The 24755-nt window shown below is 46.5% G+C and overlaps 2 protein-coding genes across 2 annotated transcripts in view; one reads left to right on the top strand and one right to left on the bottom strand.

The window, feature by feature from the left end:
• LOC308610958 (uncharacterized protein) overlaps positions 1 to 24755 on the bottom strand; it is a gene marked incomplete at its 5' end in the record, with an annotated part of 84613 nt that overhangs the window by 51286 nt on the left and 8572 nt on the right. The gene's annotated exons all lie outside the window — the stretch shown is intronic.
• Positions 1200 to 23479, top strand: LOC308610960 (protein FAM170A-like; the record flags this gene model as incomplete). Its single annotated transcript, XM_081259927.1, has 3 exons — positions 1200 to 1269; positions 4563 to 5328; positions 23449 to 23479. The coding sequence occupies 3 exons, from the start codon at positions 1200 to 1202 to the stop codon at positions 23477 to 23479; spliced, it is 867 nt and encodes a 288-aa protein (XP_081116053.1).

Raw genomic sequence — 24755 nt, 5'->3', positions numbered from 1 at the left:
ATGCAAGAAAATAAACTTTATCCAAAGAACACATTATTTACATTTCCTATGCTCATTTATCTAGGAGACCCAAAAGAACCCACAGATAAACTAGCAGGAACTAATAAGACGGTTCAACAAGGCACACACATACAAGATCAATAAATTTTAAAAGTCAATCAGGCTCCTCTACACTGGCGATAACAAATTAGAAACTGTAAAAGAAAATAAGAAAAAAAGAAGATCTAAAAATTGTCACAAGAGCCATATAAATTATTTAGAGCTAAGCATACGTAGAAGGCAATATAACTAACAAACTGAGTACGAACAGTTAAACTCCACCCAACCCAAGGTTAGGAAAAGACTGTTGTTACTTTATGAGAACAGACCCTCTTCTTAAGTGGCAGATCAGTAAGTGAGAGTGAATCAAAGAAACACAGCATTTGAAAAGTCAGCTAGTCCAAGCCTCTTGATGGCACATACAGAAGCTGAAGCCCAGATAGGTTGAGTTACTTGGTAAAGGGCCCAACGTCCTGACTCAAGGACTAGCATTTTTCACTCATTCGTAAGACACAATCAAATGCAGTACCTTGGAAAGAGATGGGAAAAAAATGAAGAAATCAATTATATAGTTCCTCATCTTTAAGTACAGAAATAGCTGTGACAAAATTACACGTATTGAGGGAAAATTGAAGTGCAGAGTTTAAAATGTCAATAATCCACAGGGAAACTGGAGACCACTGAAAATATTCATATTAAATCTCTCTAGAAAAGACATGAAAAGATCTCCACTCAAAATGTGAATTTTATAATAGACATGGTATGATACAATTTATAATAGATATGGTATGAACCTTTCCCTTTCACGGGAAAGGTTCAGCTGGGAAAAAGGAAATGTTCTTGAAAATGGGGCCTGTGCTATTGCAGACACTGTGCTCCACCTAGGTCCACGGAATGCTCTGATGTCATCACTGAGGTCACAGAATTCCACTGTGCGCCTGGCAACCTTGCAAACATAACAGCCCTGGTGAGCACTAGGCAGTACTGCTGGTTCACTAAGTGGTACAAGTTTTTCAGCCATTTAGGAGACTTGACTATTTTTATTTGTATTGAATCATTTCAACGGATTGCCCAAGAGCCAACAAGGGCCAACCTGTAGGGAAGAGGAGGAGTTGGACATCTCTTGAGGCATCTTCTAAGGGAGACTTCTAGTTGGTACCATGAAACGGCGACAAAAGAGGAAACATCTGGAAAATGAAGAGTCCCAGGAAACTGCCGAGAACGGAGGAGGTATGTGGGGGGCAACATGCTGGGGCACATGGGTTTCTGCCAAACTAAACCTTCTCTAGGATGGGGGGGACTGAGAACGTGTCACCTGTGAAGCAGGGAGCGAGAGACCTTGTCTCACTGACGCTGCCGTATCCATCCGGAGGGTCCCTGTGGTGTGAGACGGCACAGAACGGCCAGATGCCCCCTGGGAGATGGGAGGTCAGCTCCGCTGGTCTGAGGACTCTCCCCTGGGGCAGCCGGGCCTGGAGCTCTGTCGGACTCATAGCAGGCTGCATCCTGCTTGCACAGACCTAGAGGTGCAGCTTTTCTCAGTCCCCGATTTCTCTCTTATTCTCTTGGATCGTTCCCTGGGGTCATGAGGTGGGGGATGTGAAGGATGCAAGGATGCTGAGAGAGACCCATGAGTTGCTTGGCCTCTTTTACCAAAGTGGAAAGAGAAGCCCCATGAGTTGAAGGCCCTGTTGAAAAATATCTTGACAAGTGGAATGCACTTTGAAAGAAGATTGTTTGTCTAGGGATGGTGTCATATTGAAAGCAAGGAGGTTTTATTCCTTCAACAGGAAGAATTTCCCAAAGGAGATCAAGGGAAGGGAAGGGTTTTCCAGAGACTGAGACCGCGTGAGCAGGGGTGAGAAATGGCCTCAGGGTCCTGCGGGGAGCTCTGAGAGCCACGGGCCACGGGGTGCCTGCGTGCATTAAATGTAGGCGAGTAGCTTGCCCTGGGAGAGGGGTGGTCACCCCAGAGCTCCAGCTAGAGGCCTCTGCCCCAGATTAGAGCCCAGTAGCTCCTACCAGGCCCAGGGCCCTGGAGACTGTAGGATGGGCCCTGGGAATGGAGCTCTAGACAGCAGGCAGATTTCCAGGCAGTGGCTGGGACAGGCTGGGGAAGGCAATGAGTGCCCCTGACCATTCAGAATATTTTGCTCTGTGTTCCTGTGTGTGACTGTGTGTGTGTGTGTGTGTGTGTGTGTGTGTGTGTGTGTGTGTGGTAGTGCAGAGAAGAGCGAGATGAATGGGGTTAGAGTGCTTACCAGATATAAAGTCTGCGTGGTAAAGTTCTTGTCACCCTGCCTGGACCTGGCTGACACTCGGTGTACGTAAGAGTGTATACAGAATTCTTGTTAGGGGTGTTTCATGAGACAGTAACTCATACACCCATGTACACTCTGATACAGCAAAAATATCACACACCCCACATATAACTTCCTTAGTAAACCACACACAGCACATGGAGGTATATACATGCATCCCTTCTCTACTACGTTCTCATACAACCCACCTGTATCACAATCGTCTCCTCTAACACCAAACGCTGGAGATGAGATATGTATATAGACACACACACTATATATATAGGACACACACACACACACACACACTATATATATATGTATCTCCTCAACTCTTGCACAAACACAGCTAACTTCAGCCATCTCTAAATACCTCTATAAGAACCAGTCACGTGTCATACACACCACACTTATAACACATTCTTGAGTAATGCCAGACCCGCTTTGTACAAACCACAGTAAACCACAGTCTCAGTAACCCAGGTCAGGATGGCCAGAGAAAATATGGGCTATCCAGTTCAATTTGAATTCCAGATAAACAACAAGTAATTTTTCAGTATCAGTATGTCCCACATATTGTATGGGCCATACTTACACTAAAACTAAGTCAGGCCAAACACTGCATGGGAATACTTACACTAAAAAATTATTCTGGGTTTATCTGAAAGTGAAATTTAACTGGGTGCCTTGTATTCTGGTTCGCTAAGTCTGGCAACCCTTATATACTTACCACCAGCTGATGTATTATATATTTATTGTAGTTTTGTTTAGTGTGTGTCTTCCCCTACTAGAATGTGCAGCGTTACCAAAGACTACAACAATGGAAGAGTGCCGGATACACAGGAGTAGCTGCTTACTGAATCTTGGTGACTGAATGAATGAACACGCACCATAAATACAAGCCACACCATGTAATGAGGAAAAGTTACATGTCCCAGAATTCCTGACTTGTGAACAGAAACCATGCACACAAAGGCCACAGACACAGATAGACACATCTGCACTGTGCTCCCCATGCCAACCCCACACTTACCACAGACTTAACTGATACACATCACTCACTCTTCCCACACACTCACAGTCACCACCGAGGCCTACATTACCAACTAGTCAGTGAGAGAATAAGTATGGATTGGAATTAAATCCTGGAGTATCCACTGGGAACCACACTCTCAACTGTGTGTATTCACTGCACCTGACACGTGTCACACACTCAGTAAATATTTGTGGACAGAGGACTGATGAACCCACCCTGAGCCTTTCATTCCTCCCTCAGGAATCTCGAAGTCACAAGAGGATCCCCCTCGGCTTGGATCCACTGTGGTGGCCCAAGGCTGCAGCCCAGGGCCAGGGGAGGTCTCCTCTGCCTCTAAATACTTCTTCTGTACTTCTACTCGGCGCAAGCTCAGCTACGCTGGTAAGGGCGCAGGGCTCCTCAGGTGAGGGGGTGCTTGGCTGTGAGGCAGGAGGCACACAGATCCCAGGGAGGCTGAGAGGAAACCCAGGGTCATCAGAGGTGATGAGGGCTCTGTGGAGGAGCCTGGGCAGGATGGCTGAGCTGTTCCGAGGGCGTGGATGCCAGCTGAGTCTGGGTGTGTGTGTGTGACTACTGCTACTACCATGGTGGGGAAGTCAAGGAGCAGGGGCCGGAAAGGTCTGGGCTTGAGGTGGAGGGAAGAGGGACCAGATTAAGCATCTTCAGAGGAAAATGTAGGCTTTGTCTTTGCCTTTGCTTCCAGAGAAGGACAGAGTTCTGCATCATACACCTCCAGCCTGAGAGCAGGACCATCCAGCTCAGGTGCACACAGCTCACACATACACGCGCCCTCCAGGCACAGCCCTTCTCAGTGCACATCAACCCCAAGCACGTGCTCCACAGTACTCTCCTCCTGCACCACAGCCCCATTCCACAAGGAATGCACCACCGATATTCCCAAACTCACACTCCTCGTCGTACACGCATCCAGCCGCATCCCTCACATACCACAGCCCTCACCACCATACTCCACACCCCTGTATACAGACACCGCTCCAGTATCCCCCCCACGCACATGAAAAGCCCACAGATGACACCAGATACACCACTCCGTCCTACGGCCAACAGACACCAAGCTCGCGACATAGCTATGTCGTGCCAATGTCCCTCTCTCGTCTACCACACCTGCTCCCTCAGCTTCCGGCATGGCCCATGCATGTTATTATGATTTTAATTTCCTTTTGCAGGAATCCGGAGATTTCATCGAGACACTGCCCAGCCTAGAGCAGCCCTAGCCCAGGATCAGGGAGAAGGAGAGACCGCTCCCCCATCACACTGTGTCTCCTCCTCACCCTCTTCACCCTCTAAGAACTATCTGCACCCAGACAAAGAGGAAAGGGGCATGAAAATATACTACATGCAGGTACAAGTGAACAAGGGTGTCGCTGTCTCCTGGAAGACAAAGAAACCCTTGGAGTTGCCTGAAAAGCAGCTGAGGATAGAAGAAGTGACCCTTCCTGAGGATGTGTGCGCAGTAGCCACTGAGCCCTCTTCTGATGTGTCCACCGAAAGCCTCCTGTCTGACAGTGAGCCCACTGGGGAGGAGAAAGAGTATGAGGAAAGGGCAGAGCCAGGCGGCCCATCAGGGCCACCTGCCGTCGAGGAGAGACCCAGCGCCAAGACAGCGGACTGGATGGTGACCATGGAGACCGGCTTCAGGTGCATGGCCTGCTGCCGGGTCTTCCCCGCCTTGGAGATCCTCCAGCAGCACGTGAAGTTCGGCATCCTGGAGGGCTTCAGCTGCCGTGTCTCTCATCTCACCATGGTCCAGCTGATGGGCAATGTGGAACCCAAGAGCACCCCTGAGGAGGAGGACGAGGAGGAGGAGGAGGAGAACGAGGAGGAGGAGGACGACGAGGAGGAGGAGGAGGAGGAGGAAGAGAAGCAAGAAGAAAAGGAGAATGAGGGAGCGCAGCCCACGGGGGAAGGCCCCAGCCCAAAGAGACCCCGCAGGCAGGGTCTTTTCTCTCCTTTGAGTTCCAAACAGCAACTGAGATTCATGGGACCGAAGATCCTGGAAGACGGTGTGGCCGTCCCTCGGAAGAGGTAAGGCTTGAGGCTGGCAGTCTTCTGAGCCTATGTCACGAGGGCCCAGAGGAGTCTAAGGGAAGGGGCCGCACACATGTGCTGGTTGACCTAATGGCTCTGCAGTTGCATCAAATGGGACACACCCAGCACTACCAAAGGCATTGAGCTCTGTTGACGTAAACAAGAAGGTGGAGCCTTTTCCTAGGAGTTTTCTCAGGGTCTGCACGAGGGACCTCAACTCTTAGAGGACGTACTGCCAGCAGCGCCTTCTCGGCAGAGAGAGCCAGGAGTGGTCTCCAGAGAGGACAGGGGCCCTGGCAGGACCAGACCGTTGAGGTCTGAGAGCCTTGGGCCTGAGCCGAGATCTCACCCGGACCACTGGACCTAGCCTTCTGTGACAAAGGGGAATATGAAAGAGAGTCACGTGGAAATGAGGTCCCCCGAGATATGGAAATGTTCCAGAACCTTCGTTGCGTGGTAGTTGATCTGGAGCCAAGCTCACTGTGGTGTGTGTGGCTCTGAGCATTAAGGCAACGCTGGAGGGTAACCCTGACCAGCAGAGCTTGGAGTGCTGCTTGTCTCTTCCTGTTCTACCTCATTTGTTTTATCCCTTCCAGGGAGAAGAAAGGACCCTCGGGAGAGTAGCAGACAGAAGGCCGTGGTCTGAAGGAGGATGAAGGGACCGGCACTCAGTCTAACATCATATGACGATAGAAGCGTCCTATGCAATAAAGGGCATTTTCCAAACCTTTCCTGGAGCTTTTATTTAATTACATTTTTCTATCTATGCATCTATCTGTCATCTACATCTGTATCTTTCAAGGTTTGTGAACAAGCTTTCACATAAGCACTAGAGACGTCCACCAGCATTTTCCAGAAGAGGCCTGCAAATTGCTGGGGACTCCTCACAAATAGGGAATGGCCACAACCCCTGCCACACAGACTATGCGCGTGGCCCTCCTGACGTACTCCCACTCTCTCTCTGAATTTCCCAACGTCTGAGATGAGGGTGCTGGCTGGAGGCAATGATCACGTGCAGGCTGAATCTTCTCCAGATTCTGATTCTCTTCCTGGGCCTATCGTCCTCAAGCACAGTCTCCATGTCCCTGGCCACACTGATCTCTCTCCTTCAGTCCTTCCCTCCCTCGCTCTCCTGCCTCCCAGTGCAGAGAATACTGTTTTGCATTTGAGACGACATTTAGTTTTTGTTCACAGAATTCTCACCTGTTCTACTGTGGCCTCCGTTGTGAACATTCCAAAGCTGAGAATTTTCTTTTTTTCTCCCTCATTTCTGCTGAGTCTTTACCTTCCTAATGCAGTGAACTCAGAGTGCCTAGCTGACTGGATGGGGACAAAAATCCAGGGAGCAAAGAGAAATAATAAAAGAATATATCAGTTAATTTTTCATAGTGTTATCCAACTACATATTTTTAAAATTTTGGAATACTATTAGGAATCTTCTCTTTATAAAAAACTGAATTATTGGGCTTCCCTGGTGGAGCAGTGGTTAAGAATATGCCTGCGAATGCAGGGGACATGGGTTCGAGCCCTGGTCTGGGAAGATCCCACGTGCCACGGAGTAACTCAGCCCGCGCGCCACAACTACTGAGCCTGCGCTCTAGAGCCCGTGTGCCACATCTACCGAGCCCACGTGCCACAACTACGGAAGCCTGCGTGCCTAGAGCCCATGCTCCGCAACAAGAGAAGCCACTGCAATGAGAAGCCCGTGCACCACAGCCAAGAGTAGCCCCCGCTCACTGCAACTAGAGAACGCCCGCTAGCAGCAACAAAGACCCAATGCAGCCCAAAATAACTTAATTAATTTTAAAACATTGAATTAGTTTCAAGGGTACAATGTATAAAAGTACAATAAAAGCCCCCCTTCAGAACCCCCCAACCCCACTCTCAAGATGGAATAGATATGCTGTGATACAATTTATAGTCGTAGCACTACTACTCCTCCCACCACATCCCAAATCCTCTGAGCCAGGTGCAGCAGCTCCCTTTCACAATGCTAGCACCCGCCACAAGACAGATGATAATCCCTTTGGACATTTCAAGGAGCGGCACCAAGGCAACAGTACCTGGGAAATGCCACTGACAGCTCAGAATATCCATGGCATTTCTAGAGCCTCGGCACTGCTCTCGCTCTGGGAATGAAGGTCCAAAAAGCACATCGGAGAATGTCCATAGTTGTAAACAAGCTCCACCTTTGAAACACAATCTACATAGAACCACATATACAAGCCTGCACGATGGAGGAAGCCAAGGTCTCCTCCATGATTTCCCTTCTGACCACCTTAGTGTCTCCTCAACCATAAAAGGTGAACTTGAAACTCAGGACCTTGCCTTGTCCCCAGAAACATCCAAGCTTGGATCAGTCTTTCTAAGACCAGATCCTTGCTCTCTGAACTATTAGAGACTTGTCACATACACAGAAGTAGAACAGGATTGTTTCTATCTACCTGGGGACCAGGAGTCTTTCACATTGCTCCTGTTAAAACACTCACAACAGCAAAACTTTACCTACAAAGGGTTCAAGCTATGACACTCCCAATTTCCACAAACCTCCTCAGCTCTTGTGAGTCACATGCAGCCAATTCCAGGAATTGGAAACATGGTTGTGAGGATGAAACTGACTTTGGGGCTCCCCTTGGATATGGTCTTCCAGACTTACCAAAAGGCCATTAAGAGGAAGGTTTACCCCACCTCAGGGAAACCCGAGGCAGTACTTGCAGTCAAGGGCTGGCCATGGCTTCTGAGCTACATCCAAAAAGAATTTCATACTGTACCTGGATCTGCTGAAGCCATTTCTGACTGTCCGAGAGCCAGCATGTACCGCTCCTCAACTGCCTCCATTGTGGATCATCAGTAGGGCTGTCAGATTTAGTAAATATAAGTACAGGATGCCCAGTTCAACTTGAACTTCACATGAATAATAAGTCATTATTTTTAGTATAAGTAGATCCTATGAACTATTTGGGGCATACTTATCTTAAAAATGTACTTGTTGTTTCTCTGACATTCAGAGTTAACTAAACAGCCTATATTTTATCTGTCAACCCTACCCTTCAGAAATGATGGAGGCTCATAGAGATCCAGGAGACGGCTCAGCGCCTCCTCAGCTTTTATTTCTACGTCCTGGACAGCGAGCACGAACCTTCCAGTCCCAGTCATTGGCTAGAATGGAGGATATTCTCTGTTTTCGAGCTTTTTCTACTTGTCATTGTTATTATCTTCCTTATTTTAAAGAGATGTTTATTTTTTCCCAAACTTCATAGCTCATCCAAAAGTATTTCAAAGTTCATTAGACAAGGGAAAAACAACATGGGTCTGAAAAGTGAAGGAAACCGCCTGGTGTTTAGTAAAGAAGTAGTAGGGAGACTGAAAAAGCCAAACTTAATAAGCAAATCTCTCCAAGGGTATTTTCAGAGCTTGATACCCTCCCACACCCTGAAAATATTATTACATCAAAAACGTAGAACTGCTAACCAAATGTAAGGCTCCCATATGATTCTATCAAACTGAGGATGCTTCTTTACGAAGCAGTGAGCACACTTGCTGCCCCAGGGACCTTGGCAGTTGCAACGTAGGGCTCTTCCCTCTGGGATGGAAACAGCAAGTTTTCCTGTGGTCTACACGCTGGCCCCAAAAATACTACACTCCCAATACTTGTCAACTTTAAGTATTTTTCTACATATCTCCATTTTTCTGTTACTATTTGGACTACATCCTAGACTTGACACTACATAAATTGCATTCAAGAAGCTATTTTTAAAAGTTGGTAGGAAACCTTAAATCTATAGCTTGCAGTCCCTGGCTTACTTTCATCCAGGTGCATAAGTGTTTTCAAAAGTAGTCAGGTTAGTTACCCCATATCACAGCCCCACGCTTGTGTCACAGATATAAAAATGGAACATGATATTTAAGGTTTTAGTTGCCAAATCATCAAGCCTCCCAGACAGAGGCAATAGGGCAAAATGATTACACAGGCATGGATTTTGATTTGCTCCAGTGTCTTGGGCAAGTCACTTGGCCTCTGTATTTATTTGTACTTATCTGCACTTATCTGTCACTTGGGGGTCATAACTGTACCTGGTCCATGGGTACGTTGTACAAATGATCTGTAAAGTAGTTACAAGAAACCGACACAGAGTAAGCACTCCACAGACATTGGCTATTAGCTATTGGAAATATTTCTCCATGAAACAGATGACTTTATCAGTGGATGACTCGGTGGGAGACAGTGAATCACAGAATCACAGCATGTTGAAAGTGACCTAGTTCACACTCTTATGTGAAAAAAAGAAAAGTGTGCCTGTGTAGAAAATGTCTGAAAGTTTACCTAACAAATAGTTTATCATGTTAACTTGGAGAATTAGAATAAAACAGGAAAGCAGGAAAGAAAAACTTGAGTGTAATTCAATTTCTCTATCATTTGTGTTTCTACACTGAGACTCTGAATACACTGGAAGCGCAATGTTTTTTAATGTGGCGGGATAAAGGTTTTCACGTTTTCCTGATCCATCCGTATTATTATCTCAGAATTGCTGGCAGTTCTTGCCATCTTTGGATCTACACCCATCTGAGTCAGGGGGCCATTCTGGACGGAGGAGATAATAGAGCAGAAGTGAAGTGAGAGGAAAGGAGAGACAAGATTTTCTCTTTTCTCTTCCAAGAGGAAAGGTCTTTGGAATGGGAACAACTCACAACCAAACTTTGGGGAAAGGATGTGATGGAAAATGAGACAAACATCCTACCCCTGTGATGAGAAGGATTCCCTGGGCTGGATGGAGGGAGGTCACAGGTGGCTGGACAAGGAAACCAACTAGGGAGAAACACACACAAGTGTAGAGCAAACACCCTGAGGCCACTCAGCCTGACTCCATGCAAACATGTGTCCAGCAGCCAGCCCTTCACCTGTGGCTCCCCAGCAAGACAGGTACCTCGGGGGTGCCAACTCATTCTGAGTCCATTATGCCTGGCCATTCATAAACCGCTGTCTAACGTGTGAGGAATAAACTCTCAATGTTTATGAGGAAATTGGGGAAGGAGATTGAAAGGTTACTTAAACGGAAAAAAAAGAAGTTCAGCAAGGCAGGATGGTAGAGAGACAAGAAAAAGACCTTAAAAGATAGAAAGGATTTGCCAAAGAAGAGAAAGAAAAAGAAATGATTCCGAATGGCTTAACCTGCAGCTAGGAAGTTAAGGAAGATTATTGATGGGTGAAGACTATGGAATAAAGTGAATAAAAGTTTTCAGAAGTTGCTGAGAATATGGTAAGAAGCATGATTATCCAATTATGAATTGGCTGCAATGGCATTCTAGGGGGACACTAGGAAGGGGAAGCAAATGTTCCTGAGATGACAGTGGCAGGTGGAAAGTTGTTTCAGGGGAAGAGCAGTCTTGCAGAGGGTGTATCAGAGGAGGGCAAGTGTGAGCAAGCAAGGAAATACTAAGTGTATACGGTTCCTTCACTGAGTGCACCCAGCCCCGTGGTCAGCCTTGAGAACAAGCAGGACTTCAGGTACTGGAGCTACATTTCAGTCATCAAGACTTGAGAAGACACCCTTAACTCAGGTCTTCTCTTCAAACTCCATCTTTCCTTCTTGACCTTCATTTGGCCTCTTCCCTTACCCTCAAGCTGTGGACTGAGGCCACAGAGCAAGATGGGTCACTAGTGTCCTCCATCCCCTGGCGACTGTGGTTCACATCAGTGGAGTACCAAAGGCAATAGCCAAGTAACAGACACAAGAGTGTATGAAGAAGAAGAGATTCTGATAAGGCTTTCTGTGACAGTGTGGGCCAAGTCGGCTCTATATGGCTGGTATCACCTGAATTATGAGCAGCCTTAGGGGAGAAGTTCTCAGAAGGCAGAGCCTGGCTCTCTAGAGGCTCTGCGTGCTCACAGCCCACTCCAAGACCTCAGTTACACCTTCGGCCCCCAATATCTCTCCCTCTGCCTGCTCAGAGTTTTTGAAGGCTTCTTTCCTCCACATTTCTCTTGAGCGGTGGAGGAGGAAGATGAGCTTCAGGCCAGCTCAGACTCCCCTGGGATCCCAGCAGGATGCCTATCATTAACCTCCCACCTTCTAGGAAGCTCCTAAGATCTTCACATTTGGGGCAGTTTTCATTTCAGCTGTGCTTCAAATTGCTGGCTGGAGACGGCCTGTTGGAAGGTGGCTGAAAGCAAGTAGCAATCCTTCGGGCAGCCTGGCCCTTCTCGACTGTCAGACATCTTCAGGGATATTCTAGGAAATGTTGTTTGTTCTAGAGAAGGGAGGGAAACAATCCAATTGTCCAATAATGCTTGAATGGAAAATAAATGATGCTATATGCATGTGATGAAATAATATCAAGCAGTCAAAAATCAAAGACCTAGATCTATATGGATTCACGTGGATAAATCTTGAAAACATAATATTGATTGAAAGAAAATAAGATCAAGAATGTTAGATTGTGATAACAGGTATGTAAGTATTTAAATATTTAAATCAATTCAACATATTGCTTCTATATATATATAGATGCAAGAAAATAAACTTTATCCAAAGAACACATTATTTACATTTCCTATGCTCATTTATCTAGGAGACCCAAAAGAACCCACAGATAAACTAGCAGGAACTAATAAGACGGTTCAACAAGGCACACACATACAAGATCAATAAATTTTAAAAGTCAATCAGGCTCCTCTACACTGGCGATAACAAATTAGAAACTGTAAAAGAAAATAAGAAAAAAAGAAGATCTAAAAATTGTCACAAGAGCCATATAAATTATTTAGAGCTAAGCATACGTAGAAGGCAATATAACTAACAAACTGAGTACGAACAGTTAAACTCCACCCAACCCAAGGTTAGGAAAAGACTGTTGTTACTTTATGAGAACAGACCCTCTTCTTAAGTGGCAGATCAGTAAGTGAGAGTGAATCAAAGAAACACAGCATTTGAAAAGTCAGCTAGTCCAAGCCTCTTGATGGCACATACAGAAGCTGAAGCCCAGATAGGTTGAGTTACTTGGTAAAGGGCCCAACGTCCTGACTCAAGGACTAGCATTTTTCACTCATTCGTAAGACACAATCAAATGCAGTACCTTGGAAAGAGATGGGAAAAAAATGAAGAAATCAATTATATAGTTCCTCATCTTTAAGTACAGAAATAGCTGTGACAAAATTACACGTATTGAGGGAAAATTGAAGTGCAGAGTTTAAAATGTCAATAATCCACAGGGAAACTGGAGACCACTGAAAATATTCATATTAAATCTCTCTAGAAAAGACATGAAAAGATCTCCACTCAAAATGTGAATTTTATAATAGACATGGTATGATACAATTTATAATAGATATGGTATGAACCTTTCCCTTTCACGGGAAAGGTTCAGCTGGGAAAAAGGAAATGTTCTTGAAAATGGGGCCTGTGCTATTGCAGACACTGTGCTCCACCTAGGTCCACGGAATGCTCTGATGTCATCACTGAGGTCACAGAATTCCACTGTGCGCCTGGCAACCTTGCAGACATAACAGCCCTGGTGAGCACTAGGCAGTACTGCTGGTTCACTAAGTGGTACAAGTTTTTCAGCCATTTAGGAGACTTGACTATTTTTATTTGTATTGAATCATTTCAACGGATTGCCCAAGAGCCAACAAGGGCCAACCTGTAGGGAAGAGGAGGAGTTGGACATCTCTTGAGGCATCTTCTAAGGGAGACTTCTAGTTGGTACCATGAAACGGCGACAAAAGAGGAAACATCTGGAAAATGAAGAGTCCCAGGAAACTGCCGAGAACGGAGGAGGTATGTGGGGGGCAACATGCTGGGGCACATGGGTTTCTGCCAAACTAAACCTTCTCTAGGATGGGGGGGACTGAGAACGTGTCACCTGTGAAGCAGGGAGCGAGAGACCTTGTCTCACTGACGCTGCCGTATCCATCCGGAGGGTCCCTGTGGTGTGAGACGGCACAGAACGGCCAGATGCCCCCTGGGAGATGGGAGGTCAGCTCCGCTGGTCTGAGGACTCTCCCCTGGGGCAGCCGGGCCTGGAGCTCTGTCGGACTCATAGCAGGCTGCATCCTGCTTGCACAGACCTAGAGGTGCAGCTTTTCTCAGTCCCCGATTTCTCTCTTATTCTCTTGGATCTTTCCCTGGGGTCATGAGGTGGGGGATGTGAAGGATGCAAGGATGCTGAGAGAGACCCATGAGTTGCTTGGCCTCTTTTACCAAAGTGGAAAGAGAAGCCCCATGAGTTGAAGGCCCTGTTGAAAAATATCTTGACAAGTGGAATGCACTTTGAAAGAAGATTGTTTGTCTAGGGATGGTGTCATATTGAAAGCAAGGAGGTTTTATTCCTTCAACAGGAAGAATTTCCCAAAGGAGATCAAGGGAAGGGAAGGGTTTTCCAGAGACTGAGACCGCGTGAGCAGGGGTGAGAAATGGCCTCAGGGTCCTGCGGGGAGCTCTGAGAGCCACGGGCCACGGGGTGCCTGCGTGCATTAAATGTAGGCGAGTAGCTTGCCCTGGGAGAGGGGTGGTCACCCCAGAGCTCCAGCTAGAGGCCTCTGCCCCAGATTAGAGCCCAGTAGCTCCTACCAGGCCCAGGGCCCTGGAGACTGTAGGATGGGTCCTGGGAATGGAGCTCTAGACAGCAGGCAGATTTCCAGGCAGTGGCTGGGACAGGCTGGGGAAGGCAATGACTGCCCCTGACCATTCAGAATATTTTGCTCTGTGTTCCTGTGTGTTCGTGTGTGTGTGTGGGGGGGGGGGGGTAGTGCAGAGAAGAGCGAGATGAATGGGGTTAGAGTGCTTACCAGATATAAAGTCTGCGTGGTAAAGTTCTTGTCACCCTGCCTGGACCTGGCTGACACTCGGTGTACGTAAGAGTGTATACAGAATTCTTGTTAGGGGTGTTTCATGAGACAGTAACTCATACACCCATGTACACTCTGATACAGCAAAAATATCACACACCCCACATATAACTTCCTTAGTAAACCACACACAGCACATGGAGGTATATACATGCATCCCTTCTCTACTACGTTCTCATACAACCCACCTGTATCACAATCGTCTCCTCCAACACCAAACGCTGGAGATGAGATATGTATATAGACACACACACTATATATATAGGACACACACACACACACACTATATATATATGTATCTCCTCAACTCTTGCACAAACACAGCTAACTTCAGCCATCTCTAAATACCTCTATAAGAACCAGTCACGTGTCATACACACCACACTTATAACACATTCTTGAGTAATGCCAGACCCGCTTTGTACAAACCACAGTAAACCACAGTCTCAGTAACCCAGGTCAGGATTGCCAGAGAAAATATGGGCTATCCAGTTCAATTTGAATTCCAGATAAACAACAAGTAATTTTTCAGTATCAGTATGTCCCACATATTGTATGGGCCATACTTACACTAAAACTAAGTCAGGCCAAACACTGCATGGGAATACTTACACTAAAAAAGTATTCTGGGTTTATCTGAAACTGAAATTTAACTGGGTGCCTTGTATTCTTGTTCGCTAAGTCTGGCAACCCTTATATACTTACCACCAGCTGATGTATTATATATTTATTGTAGTTTTGTTTAGTGTGTGTCTTCCCCTACTAGAATGTGCAGCGTTACCAAAGACTACAACAATGGAAGAGTGCCGGATACACAGGAGTAGCTGCTTACTGAATCTTGGTGACTGAATGAATGAACACGCACCATAAATACAAGCCACACCATGTAATGAGGAAAAGTTACATGTCCCAGAATTCCTGACTTGTGAACAGAAACCATGCACACAAAGGCCACAGACACAGATAGACACATCTGCACTGTGCTCCCCATGCCAACCCCACACTTACCACAGACTTAACTGATACACATCACTCACTCTTCCCACACACTCACAGTCACCACCGAGGCCTACATTACCAACTAGACAGTGAGAGAATAAGTATGGATTGGAATTAAATCCTGGAGTATCCACTGGGAACCACACTCTCAACTGTGTGTATTCACTGCACCTGACACGTGTCACACACTCAGTAAATATTTGTGGACAGAGGACTGATGAACCCACCCTGAGCCTTTCATTCCTCCCTCAGGAATCTCGAAGTCACAAGAGGATCCCCCTCGGCTTGGATCCACTGTGGTGGCCCAAGGCTGCAGCCCAGGGCCAGGGGAGGTCTCCTCTGCCCCTAAACACTTCTCCTGTGCTTCTTCTCCGCGCAAGCTCATGTACGCCGGTAAGGGCGCGGGGCTCCTCAGGTGAGGGGGTGCTTGGCTGTGAGGCAGGAGGCACACAGATCCCAGGGAGGCTGAGAGGAAACCCAAGGTCATCAGAGGTGATGAGGGCTCTGTGGAGGAGCCTGGGCGGGATGGCTGAGCTGTTACGAGGGCGTGTATCCCAGCTGAGTCAGGGGTGGGGGGCGGGTGTGAATCCTGGTACTACCATGGTGGGGAAGTCAAGGAGCAGTGGCCGGAAAGGTCTGGACTTGAGGTGGAGGGAAGAGGGACCAGATTAAGCATCTTCAGAGAAAAATGTAGGGTTTCTCTTTGCCTTTGCTTCCAGAGAAGGACAGAGTTCTGCATCATACACCTCCAGCCTGAGAGCAGCGCCATCCAGCTCAGGTCCACACAGCTCACACACACATGCGCCCTCCAGGCACAGCCCTTCTCCGTGCACACATGAACCCCAAGCACGTGCTCCACAGTACTCTCCTCCTGCACCACAGCCCCATTCCACAAGGAATGCACCACCGATATTCCCAAACTCACACTCCTCGTCATACACGCATCCATACGCTTCCCTCACATACCACAGTCCTCACCACTGTACTCCACACCCGTGTATACAGACACCGCTCCAGTATCCCCCAACACGCAGATGAAAAGCCCACAGATGACACCAGATACACCACTGCCTCCTACGGCCAACAGACACCAAGCTCACGACATAGCTACGTCATGCAAATGTCCCTCTCTCGTCTACCACACCTGCTCCCTCAGCTTCCGGCATGGCCCATGCATGTTATTATGTTTTAAAATTCCTTTTTCAGGAATCCGGAGATCACATCGAGACACTGCCCAGCCTACCGCACCCCTAGCCCAGGTTCAGGAAAAAGGGGAGACCGCTCCCCCATCACACTGTGTCTCCTCCTCACCCTCTTCACCCTGTAAGAACGATCTGCACCCAGACAAAGAGGAAAGGGGCATGAAAATATACTACATGCAGGTACAAGTGAACAAGGGTGTCGCTGTCTCCTGGAAGACAAAGAAACCCTTGGAGTTGCCTGAAAAGCAGCTGAGGATAGAAGAAGTGACCCTTCCTGAGGATGCGTGCACAGTAGCCACTGAGCCCTCTTCTGATGTGTCCACCGAAAACCTCCTGTCTGACAGTGAGCCCACTGGGGAGGACAAAGAGTATGAGGAAAGGGCAGCGCCAGGCAGCCCATCAGGGTCACCTGCCGTCGAGGAGAGACCCAGGGCCAAGACACCGGAGTGGATGGTGACCATGGAGACCGGCTTCAGGTGCATGGCCTGCTGCCGGGTCTTCCCCACCTTGGAGATCCTCCAGCAGCACGTGAAGTTTGGCGTCCTGGAGGGCTTCAGCTGCCGTGTGTTTCATCTCACCATGGCCCAGCTGATGGGCAATGTGGAATCCGAGATCACCCCGAGGAGGAGGACGAAGAGGACGAGGAGGACGAGGAGGACGAGGAGGACGAGGAGGACGAGGAAGAGAAGGTAGAAGGCCCCAGCCCGAAGAGACCCCGCAGGCAGACTCTTTTCTCTCTTTTGAGTTCCACACAGCAACTGAGATTCATGGGACAGAAGATCCTGGAGACGGTGTGGCCTTGGAAGAGGTAAGGCTTGAGGCTGGCAGTCTTCTGAGCCTATGTCACGAGGGCCCAGAGGAGTCCAAGGGAAGGGGCCGCACACATGTGCTGGTTGACCTAATGGCTCTGCAGTTGCATCAAATGGGACACACCCAGCACTAACAAAGGCATTGAGCTCTGTTGACGTAAACAAGAAGGTGGAGCCTTTTCCTAGGAGTTTTCTCAGGGTCTGCACGACGGACCTCAACTCTTAGAGGACGTACTGCCAGCAGCGCCTTCTCGGCAGAGAGAGCCAGGAGTGGTCTCCAGAGAGGACAGGGGCCCTGGCAGGACCAGACCTTTGAGGTCTGAGAGCCTTGGGCCTGAGCCGAGATCTCACCCGGACCACTGGACCTAGCCTTCTGTGACAAAGGGGAATATGAAAGAGAGTCACGTGGAAATGAGGTCCCCCGAGATATGGAAATGTTCCAGAACCTTCGTTGCGTGGTAGTTGATCTGGAGCCAAGCTCACTGTGGTGTGTGTGGCTCTGAGCATTAAGGCAACGCTGGAGGGTAACCCTGACCAGCAGAGCTTGGAGTGCTTCTTGTCTCTTCCTGTTCTACCTCAGTTGTTTTATCCCTTCCAGGGAGAAGAAAGCACCCTCGGGAGAGTTGGTAGTAAACCAGGGTATATCCTCCCTCAAGGGGACCCGGCCTGCCCTTCATTCAAGATGCTCTGGAAATGGGAACTGACTCATGTTATCCAATTGGCTGAGGGAGCACAACTCCCATGTTGATTCCGGTCAGACATGTTCATCAGACCTGATTCAAATCAAGTAGGGTATTAGTAGAGTTCCCATTTATTTCAGCCCTAGAGATAGCACATGAGCAAATAAAAAATCTTTGTGTATCAAAGCATTCTAATGAGCCCTTTCATTTTGCTGTTCATTGTGAAAAACACGCTCACTTTATCTCTGCCAATGAAGTGTTTCCACTTGACCAATGATGCCCCACGATCCCATTAGCCTCACTGAATTTAGGGAGCCCATTATGATGACATCATTTCCCTCTCATTCTTGGCCTGCAGAGAAGAGCAGCTACAGAGCATTCCAAGACTGCTAACGCTCCCCTCACCAATACGTTTCTTAAACCTCTGGCAAAGGAAGTGTCCTCTGAGCCCTCCCAGGGCACATAGGGGGTTTGGGTGAGCAGATCTTATATGATAAATCCACTCCAGTGGTCTGGCATTCCTATGCCTTTGTAAACCTTCTACAGTGGTGGTTCTCAGCTGGGGACACTTTTGGTCCCCCCTCCCAGGAAATATGTGGCAGTGTCTTGAGACTTTTATTTTATTTTTTTTTTGTGGTACGCGGGCCTCTCACTGTTGTGGCCTCTCCCGTTGTGGAGCACAAGCTCCAGACGCACAGGCTCAGTGGCCGTGGCTCACGGGCCTAGCCGCTCCACGGCATGTGGGATCTTCCCGGGCCCTGGCACGAACCCATGTCCCCTGCATCGGCAGGCGGACTCTCAACCACTGCGCCACCAGGGAAGCCCCTTGAGACTTTTTTCTTTAAGGAGCTGTGTTATGAATGAGCCCCACGTGGCTGGTGCACACGGATGTATCAAGGCACTTTTTTTTTTTTTTTTTTTTGGTACGCGGGCCTCTCACTGTTGTGGCCTCTCCCGTTGCGGAGCACAGGCTCCGGACGCGCAGGCTCAGCGGCCATGGCTCACGGGCCCAGCTGCCCCGCGGCATGTGGGGTCTTCCCGGACCGGGGCACAAACCCGTGTCCCCTGCATCGGCAGGCGGACTCTCAATCACTGCGCCACCAGGGAAGCCCTCAAGGCACTTTTTATTGTTACAACTAGGGTGGCAGGGAAGAGTATGTGCCACTGGCCCATCTTACATTGCACAGGACAGCTCCCAACAACAAAGAGCTATCCAGTTCAAAATGTCAGTCATGCCAACGTCAAGAAATTTTGCTACAACATACTTAGAAAGTCCTGGCATTTTGACTTTAGCCTACGCTAACTTTGGGTACAGGTTTCAGTCATTTGAGCAAACTGCTGAAGGCATTCCCAGGTAGCCAAGCTAACACGCTGAGTCTGGAATGGGTGTTGAATGCACTCGTATCAACAAATCCAGCCTAACCCAATATTACATTACTCCCACCTGCTTCAATACCTACAAACTCCACACACATTATTTCTCAGGTTTCTATTGATATAAGTTATAAAATTCCGTATTTTAGCAGATAGTGTCTCCTCATGGTCATCCTTTATACCCGGTGGGTACCCACCCCTTCCCTGCTCCCGTCCCCATTTCAAGGACTCTAGTCTGATTACTAGGTCTGGAAAAACGAGAGGTAGTGGAGGCAAGTCTTGAGGATCCACAGACCCCTGCAAGGAAACTACCTCAGAGTAGAGGCAGACTTCCTTCTAATAGCACAGCAGGCTCAACTAAGAGGTCACAGGTCAGAGGTCACAGGCCTCAGCTTTGTTGGAATCTGCCCATATATTTCCACCTCAAATTTCCAGGATTCTACTCCTTCCCACTGATGCCCTATGACATAAGAGAATCTACAAGGTTGTGAATCAATGTGTTGTCATTCAGCCACTGACTGAATTTGACTTTGGATCCCCTTAAAAAAATAAATAAATAAAAAGGAAGGAAAGAAAGATAGAAATGCTGATTATAACAAGTCCCCCAAAGTGTTGCTATGTAGCCAAGCTCAAAGCTAAGACAGAAAATCCCCAACGGTAAAAACAGATTTCGAGCTCAAGCTATCAACTGGGACTTGAAACTGAAGGCCCTACAAAGGTCAATGGAACTGGATACAAAGCTAAAGATTTAGTCTTTAGCATAGATGGGAGTCAAGGTTAGAGGAAGCCACGCACTGGGAGTGAGTTGTGAACTACTCAACACTAAGAATGGAAGAGCAGCTCTTTCATTGAATGTGAAGAAAGAAACAGGTAGTCCCTAGTTGCTACCACTGTCTTTGAACCAAACTAAAGAACAAGGTCAACCAGAAGGGCAGATATGAGAATCAAAAAGGAAACCTCTCTGGAATCCTCACTGAACCAAGTCTAAGTTCTGCTCTACTTGTGGTCTTTCACTTACAGAGACAAACCTTTTGGGCTTACCACAGGGATCAACAGACTTTTTCTCTGAAGGGCCAGAAAGTAAATATTTTAGGTTTTGTGGGCCATCAGTGCTCGTCACAACCACTGAACACTGTCAGCACAATGGGAAACACTCAAAGATGGTAAATAAATGGATGGGCCAATAAAGAGCTTTTAGGTTCCAATAAAGCTTTAAAGGCAACGAGCCAGGTTGGGCTCACAGGAGGTAGTTTTCCAGCCCTTGACTTAACTCACTAAACTACAAATTACCTTGAGAGTTGGTGGTTTGATATCTACCAAACCAAACCAAACAAGAAAGCCCTAGGATTTCTGACATCTAATGCAATGCAATTTGAGGTAGCATGGACTTTACATACACATGTGAAGGTGTGGTCTAGGAAACCAATCTTGGAAACCTGCCTCTCACATTAAATACATCTTTTGCTGAGTAAAGCCCTTTAACCAAGTAAGTGTTAAACATCAGTGAAATGACCAAGAAGTAGGAAATGGTATGCAAACCTCCTCCTTAACAACTTGTTCCCATCATTCTAGGTTTCTTCCCTATGCACATTTTTCCTTAGGGAATCGTTGATAAATTTTACCTCTAAAACTTACCTATTTCCACTCTCTATCTTCAGGATTTGCCCAATCACTGTTACTTTGTAAACAATTTAAAAAGTTTTTTGGGGGGTAAATTCCTCTTTTCCCACAGCTAATGGTTCTCTGTGTCATAGTGTCTGGAACGACCCAGCTACTTCTCCAGTCAGACCAAGCACTTGAAAGGACAAGCCGGTACCCCGAGCTATCCATCCATTCACCCAGTAAGGAAGCCTGATGAGGAGAACTAGGATGTGTACATTTCTACTGTTGGAATTAAAACAGAATATTCTGGGCTGCATGGATTTATCCTAAACTTCAAATGCATTAATTATAAATAGACCGTTACACTGACTAATATTCTGTCTCTTTGAATAACCATATACATTTTTTCTTTTTTATAACTGATTTCTAGAGGTCTATTCCTTAATTTTGGCCATATATATGTATACCTCATGATGATAGGATTTCTTACTGTGAGGGATTAATATGTTCTTAGTAATTTTTAATATTATATTTTACATTATTTTACTACCTATGTTACTATAAAAATAACAGTATTTTACTGGAAAATTGATGCTCAATGAAAAATTTAAAATATGGAAGTTAAATGTGGAAAAAATCCCTGAAAATCTTGCCACTGTTTACATAAGGGTGAATATCCCTTTACAGATGATAGGATGCATTAACACACACACATACATGTTTGATTAAGGTATGTGATGTACCTACCTAAAATACATTAAACTGTTACATGCTTCTGTCATTAAGTTTAAGCCATCATTTTAACAGACCTGTCATTACATAAGTATCTTAAAATATAAAGACATTCCTATTGAATATTTCACTTTTGCAAAATTTAGTAACATTGACATGCTACTCACCTTTTCTACTTGAATTTCCTAATTATAAGGTCCTATTCTGTGATTTCTATATCAAAGGGACGCACGTTCTATGTTTTGATATGTACTCAGCAACTTCACTTTGAAAATCAATTTTTCAATCCACCGCTAGGAAAAAGTGTGCAAGTCAGTCATTGAATAAATATGTTTGATGAAGTTACCAAATTTCAACAAATAATTTTTTTCTTTTTATCTCAGGCCAGAGAGGAGTAAGGAGATAGAGAACTTGACAAAAGTAATCTACTTCACACAGCCTCTTTTCTCTACTTAAGAAGTCCTGATGAAAGTAATGCTAAAACCCTTGGGAGACAATCACATCAAAACCTAGACGGAAATGTGGTGAATAAGAAACCAACGATCAGTTCATTTACTAAGAAATGTTTGTCCTCTGTCACTGTCATTAGTAACTCTTTCTGACACTTAAACCTCTGCCTTGACGTTCTTGAAAAAAGGGTCAACAGTATGCTTTCTGTATTGCAAGATGAACAATCCATTTTCAGTAAGTCTATACTGTCACAAAAGATAACCAAATTTGTACTGTATAAGGTTCACAGAATATTAGATAGACAAAGTCCAAGATAAGATCCAACTTGAAGCGAGGCTGGGGGGAGACAAATGGAGCTCATCATAACAGGACGATGCCACATTAATATTACAAATTGCAATACTGAGTGGTTTTCTAACACTTCAAATTTTTGTCTCCCTGAATTACTTTTAAGGCCAGATTTAGGTTAACTCCTCTGAATACAAATTTTTATGAAATTTTGGAGGGGATTGCAACATAATTTTCAAAAAGTTGTTCCTCATTCATTAACTGAACAAATATCGAGCACCTACAAAGTAGCTGACAATGTTCAGACTGTAGATTCAGAACAAACGTCGCTGCATTCGTGGAATTTACGTTGTAATGGGCATAAATTTTGGCATGTTCATCATACTTTTGTACAAGGCCTGCTAAAACTCACACTAAGGCTTCTCCCCTAATATTTAATAGAGGTCAAAGTTCAAACTTACTACACCATTTACCAGAGTTCTCTGCCGTGTGGCCTCCTGGCTACTGGGACATGTTGAGCTATGGCTGAAACACCGACTTTAATGAAACAAATGATTTTTTTTTCTTCTGAACTTGATGACTGGAAGAATTCACATGACACCTGAGTTGTTTCTGTCTCTGTTTTCATCATTCTATGGAACTTTTTTCGTGTGTGGGCTCTCTGATGGTCTTACCACTCCTATCACTTTTATAGGATTTATCAGCAGCATGGATTCTGTGATGAACTGTCAGATTGGAGCGCCAGCTGAAGCTCTTCCCACAGGTCTCACACGTGTAAGGCTTCTCCCCCGTGTGCACTCTTTGATGGGACTGTAGCTGTGAAGGCCGACTGAAGACCTTACTGCATCTGTCACATCTGTACGGCTTCTCTCCAGTGTGGACGCTTTGATGAAGCTGAAGACTTGAGGCCTGACTGAAGTGCTTCCCACACTCCCCACACTTACATGGTTTCTCTCCTGTGTGGACCCTCTGATGCATGTCGAGGTTCAGGCTCCGCTTGAAGCCCTTCCCACACTCCTCACATTTGTATGGCTTTTCTCCAGTGTGGACTTTTTGATGGGCTTGAAGGTGTGAACTCCGACCAAAGCTCTTCCCACACTCTTCACAGTTGAATGGTTTTTCTCTGCTGTGGACTCTCTCATGGGCCAGAAGATTTGAGGCCTGCCTGAAGACTTTCCCACACTCCTCACAATTATACGGTTTCTCTCCGGTGTGGATTCTGCAATGAATTTTAAGATCTGCTCTACGACTGAATCCCTTCCCACACTCTTCACATTTGTATGGTTTCTCACCGGTATGGATCAGCTGGTGGATCTGAAGTCGTGAACTCTGATTGAAGCCCTGCCCACACTCCTCACACTTGTAAGGTTTCTCTACACTGTGGGCCTTCTGATGGATTTGAAGATATGAACTCTGACTGAAGCCCTTCCCACATACCTCACATTTATAGGGCTTCTCCCCTGGGTGGACAACCAGATGAACTTGATAATGGGAGTTCCTCCTGAAGCTCTTCCCACACTCATTACATTTGTATGGTTTCTCTCCTGTATGGACTCTTTGATGTGCCTGAAGGTTTGAACTCAGAGTAAAGCCTTTACCACACACATTACATATGTATGATTTCTCTCCAGTGTGGACTCCCTGATGGGCCTCAAGACTTGAAGGCCGACTAAAGCCTTTCCCACATTCCTCACATTTGTAGGGTTTTTCTCCTGTGTGGACCCTCTGACGAATGTATAGATTTGAGGTACAAATGAAGCCCTTCCCACACTCCTCACATTTGTACGGTTTCTCTCCCGTATGGACTCTCTGATGGGACTGAAGGTGTGAATTCCGACTGAAGCTCTTATCACATGTGTCACATTTGAATGGTTTCTCCCCAGTGTGGACTCTCTGATGGTCCTGAAGGTGAGAGGCCTGACTGAAGGCCCTCCCACACTCCTCACAATTATAAGGTTTCTCTCCCGTGTGGACTTTACAATGAATAGTAAGTGCTGACCTACGACTGAAGCCTTTCCCACATTCCCCACATTTGAATGGTTTCTCTACAGTGTGGACTTTCTGAGGAGTCTGCAGCTGTGAGCTCTGACTGAACTCCTTGCCACACTCATCACACTCACTGTGTTTTCCTCCCACGTGAACTCTCTGATGAATATGAAGAACCGAGCTGTAACGGAAGCCTCTTCCACACTCACTGCACATGAGACTTCTCTTTTGAGTGTAATTGCTGGTGAAGATCAAAGGTGGAGAGATCGGTGAAGGTTTCTTTACATTCATCACACTGGTAAGGTTTTTGTCCTGTGTGAATCATAGTATTCTGATCCAGTGTTGAAACCCTCGTGCTATCTTT

Source organism: Mesoplodon bidens (genome assembly GCF_964165515.1).
Source record: "Mesoplodon bidens genome assembly, contig: HAP1_SCAFFOLD_277, whole genome shotgun sequence".
Taxonomy (NCBI): domain Eukaryota; kingdom Metazoa; phylum Chordata; class Mammalia; order Artiodactyla; family Ziphiidae; genus Mesoplodon; species Mesoplodon bidens.
Note: the sequence above shows the minus strand (reverse complement) of the source record. Positions and strands in the feature narration are given on the sequence as shown.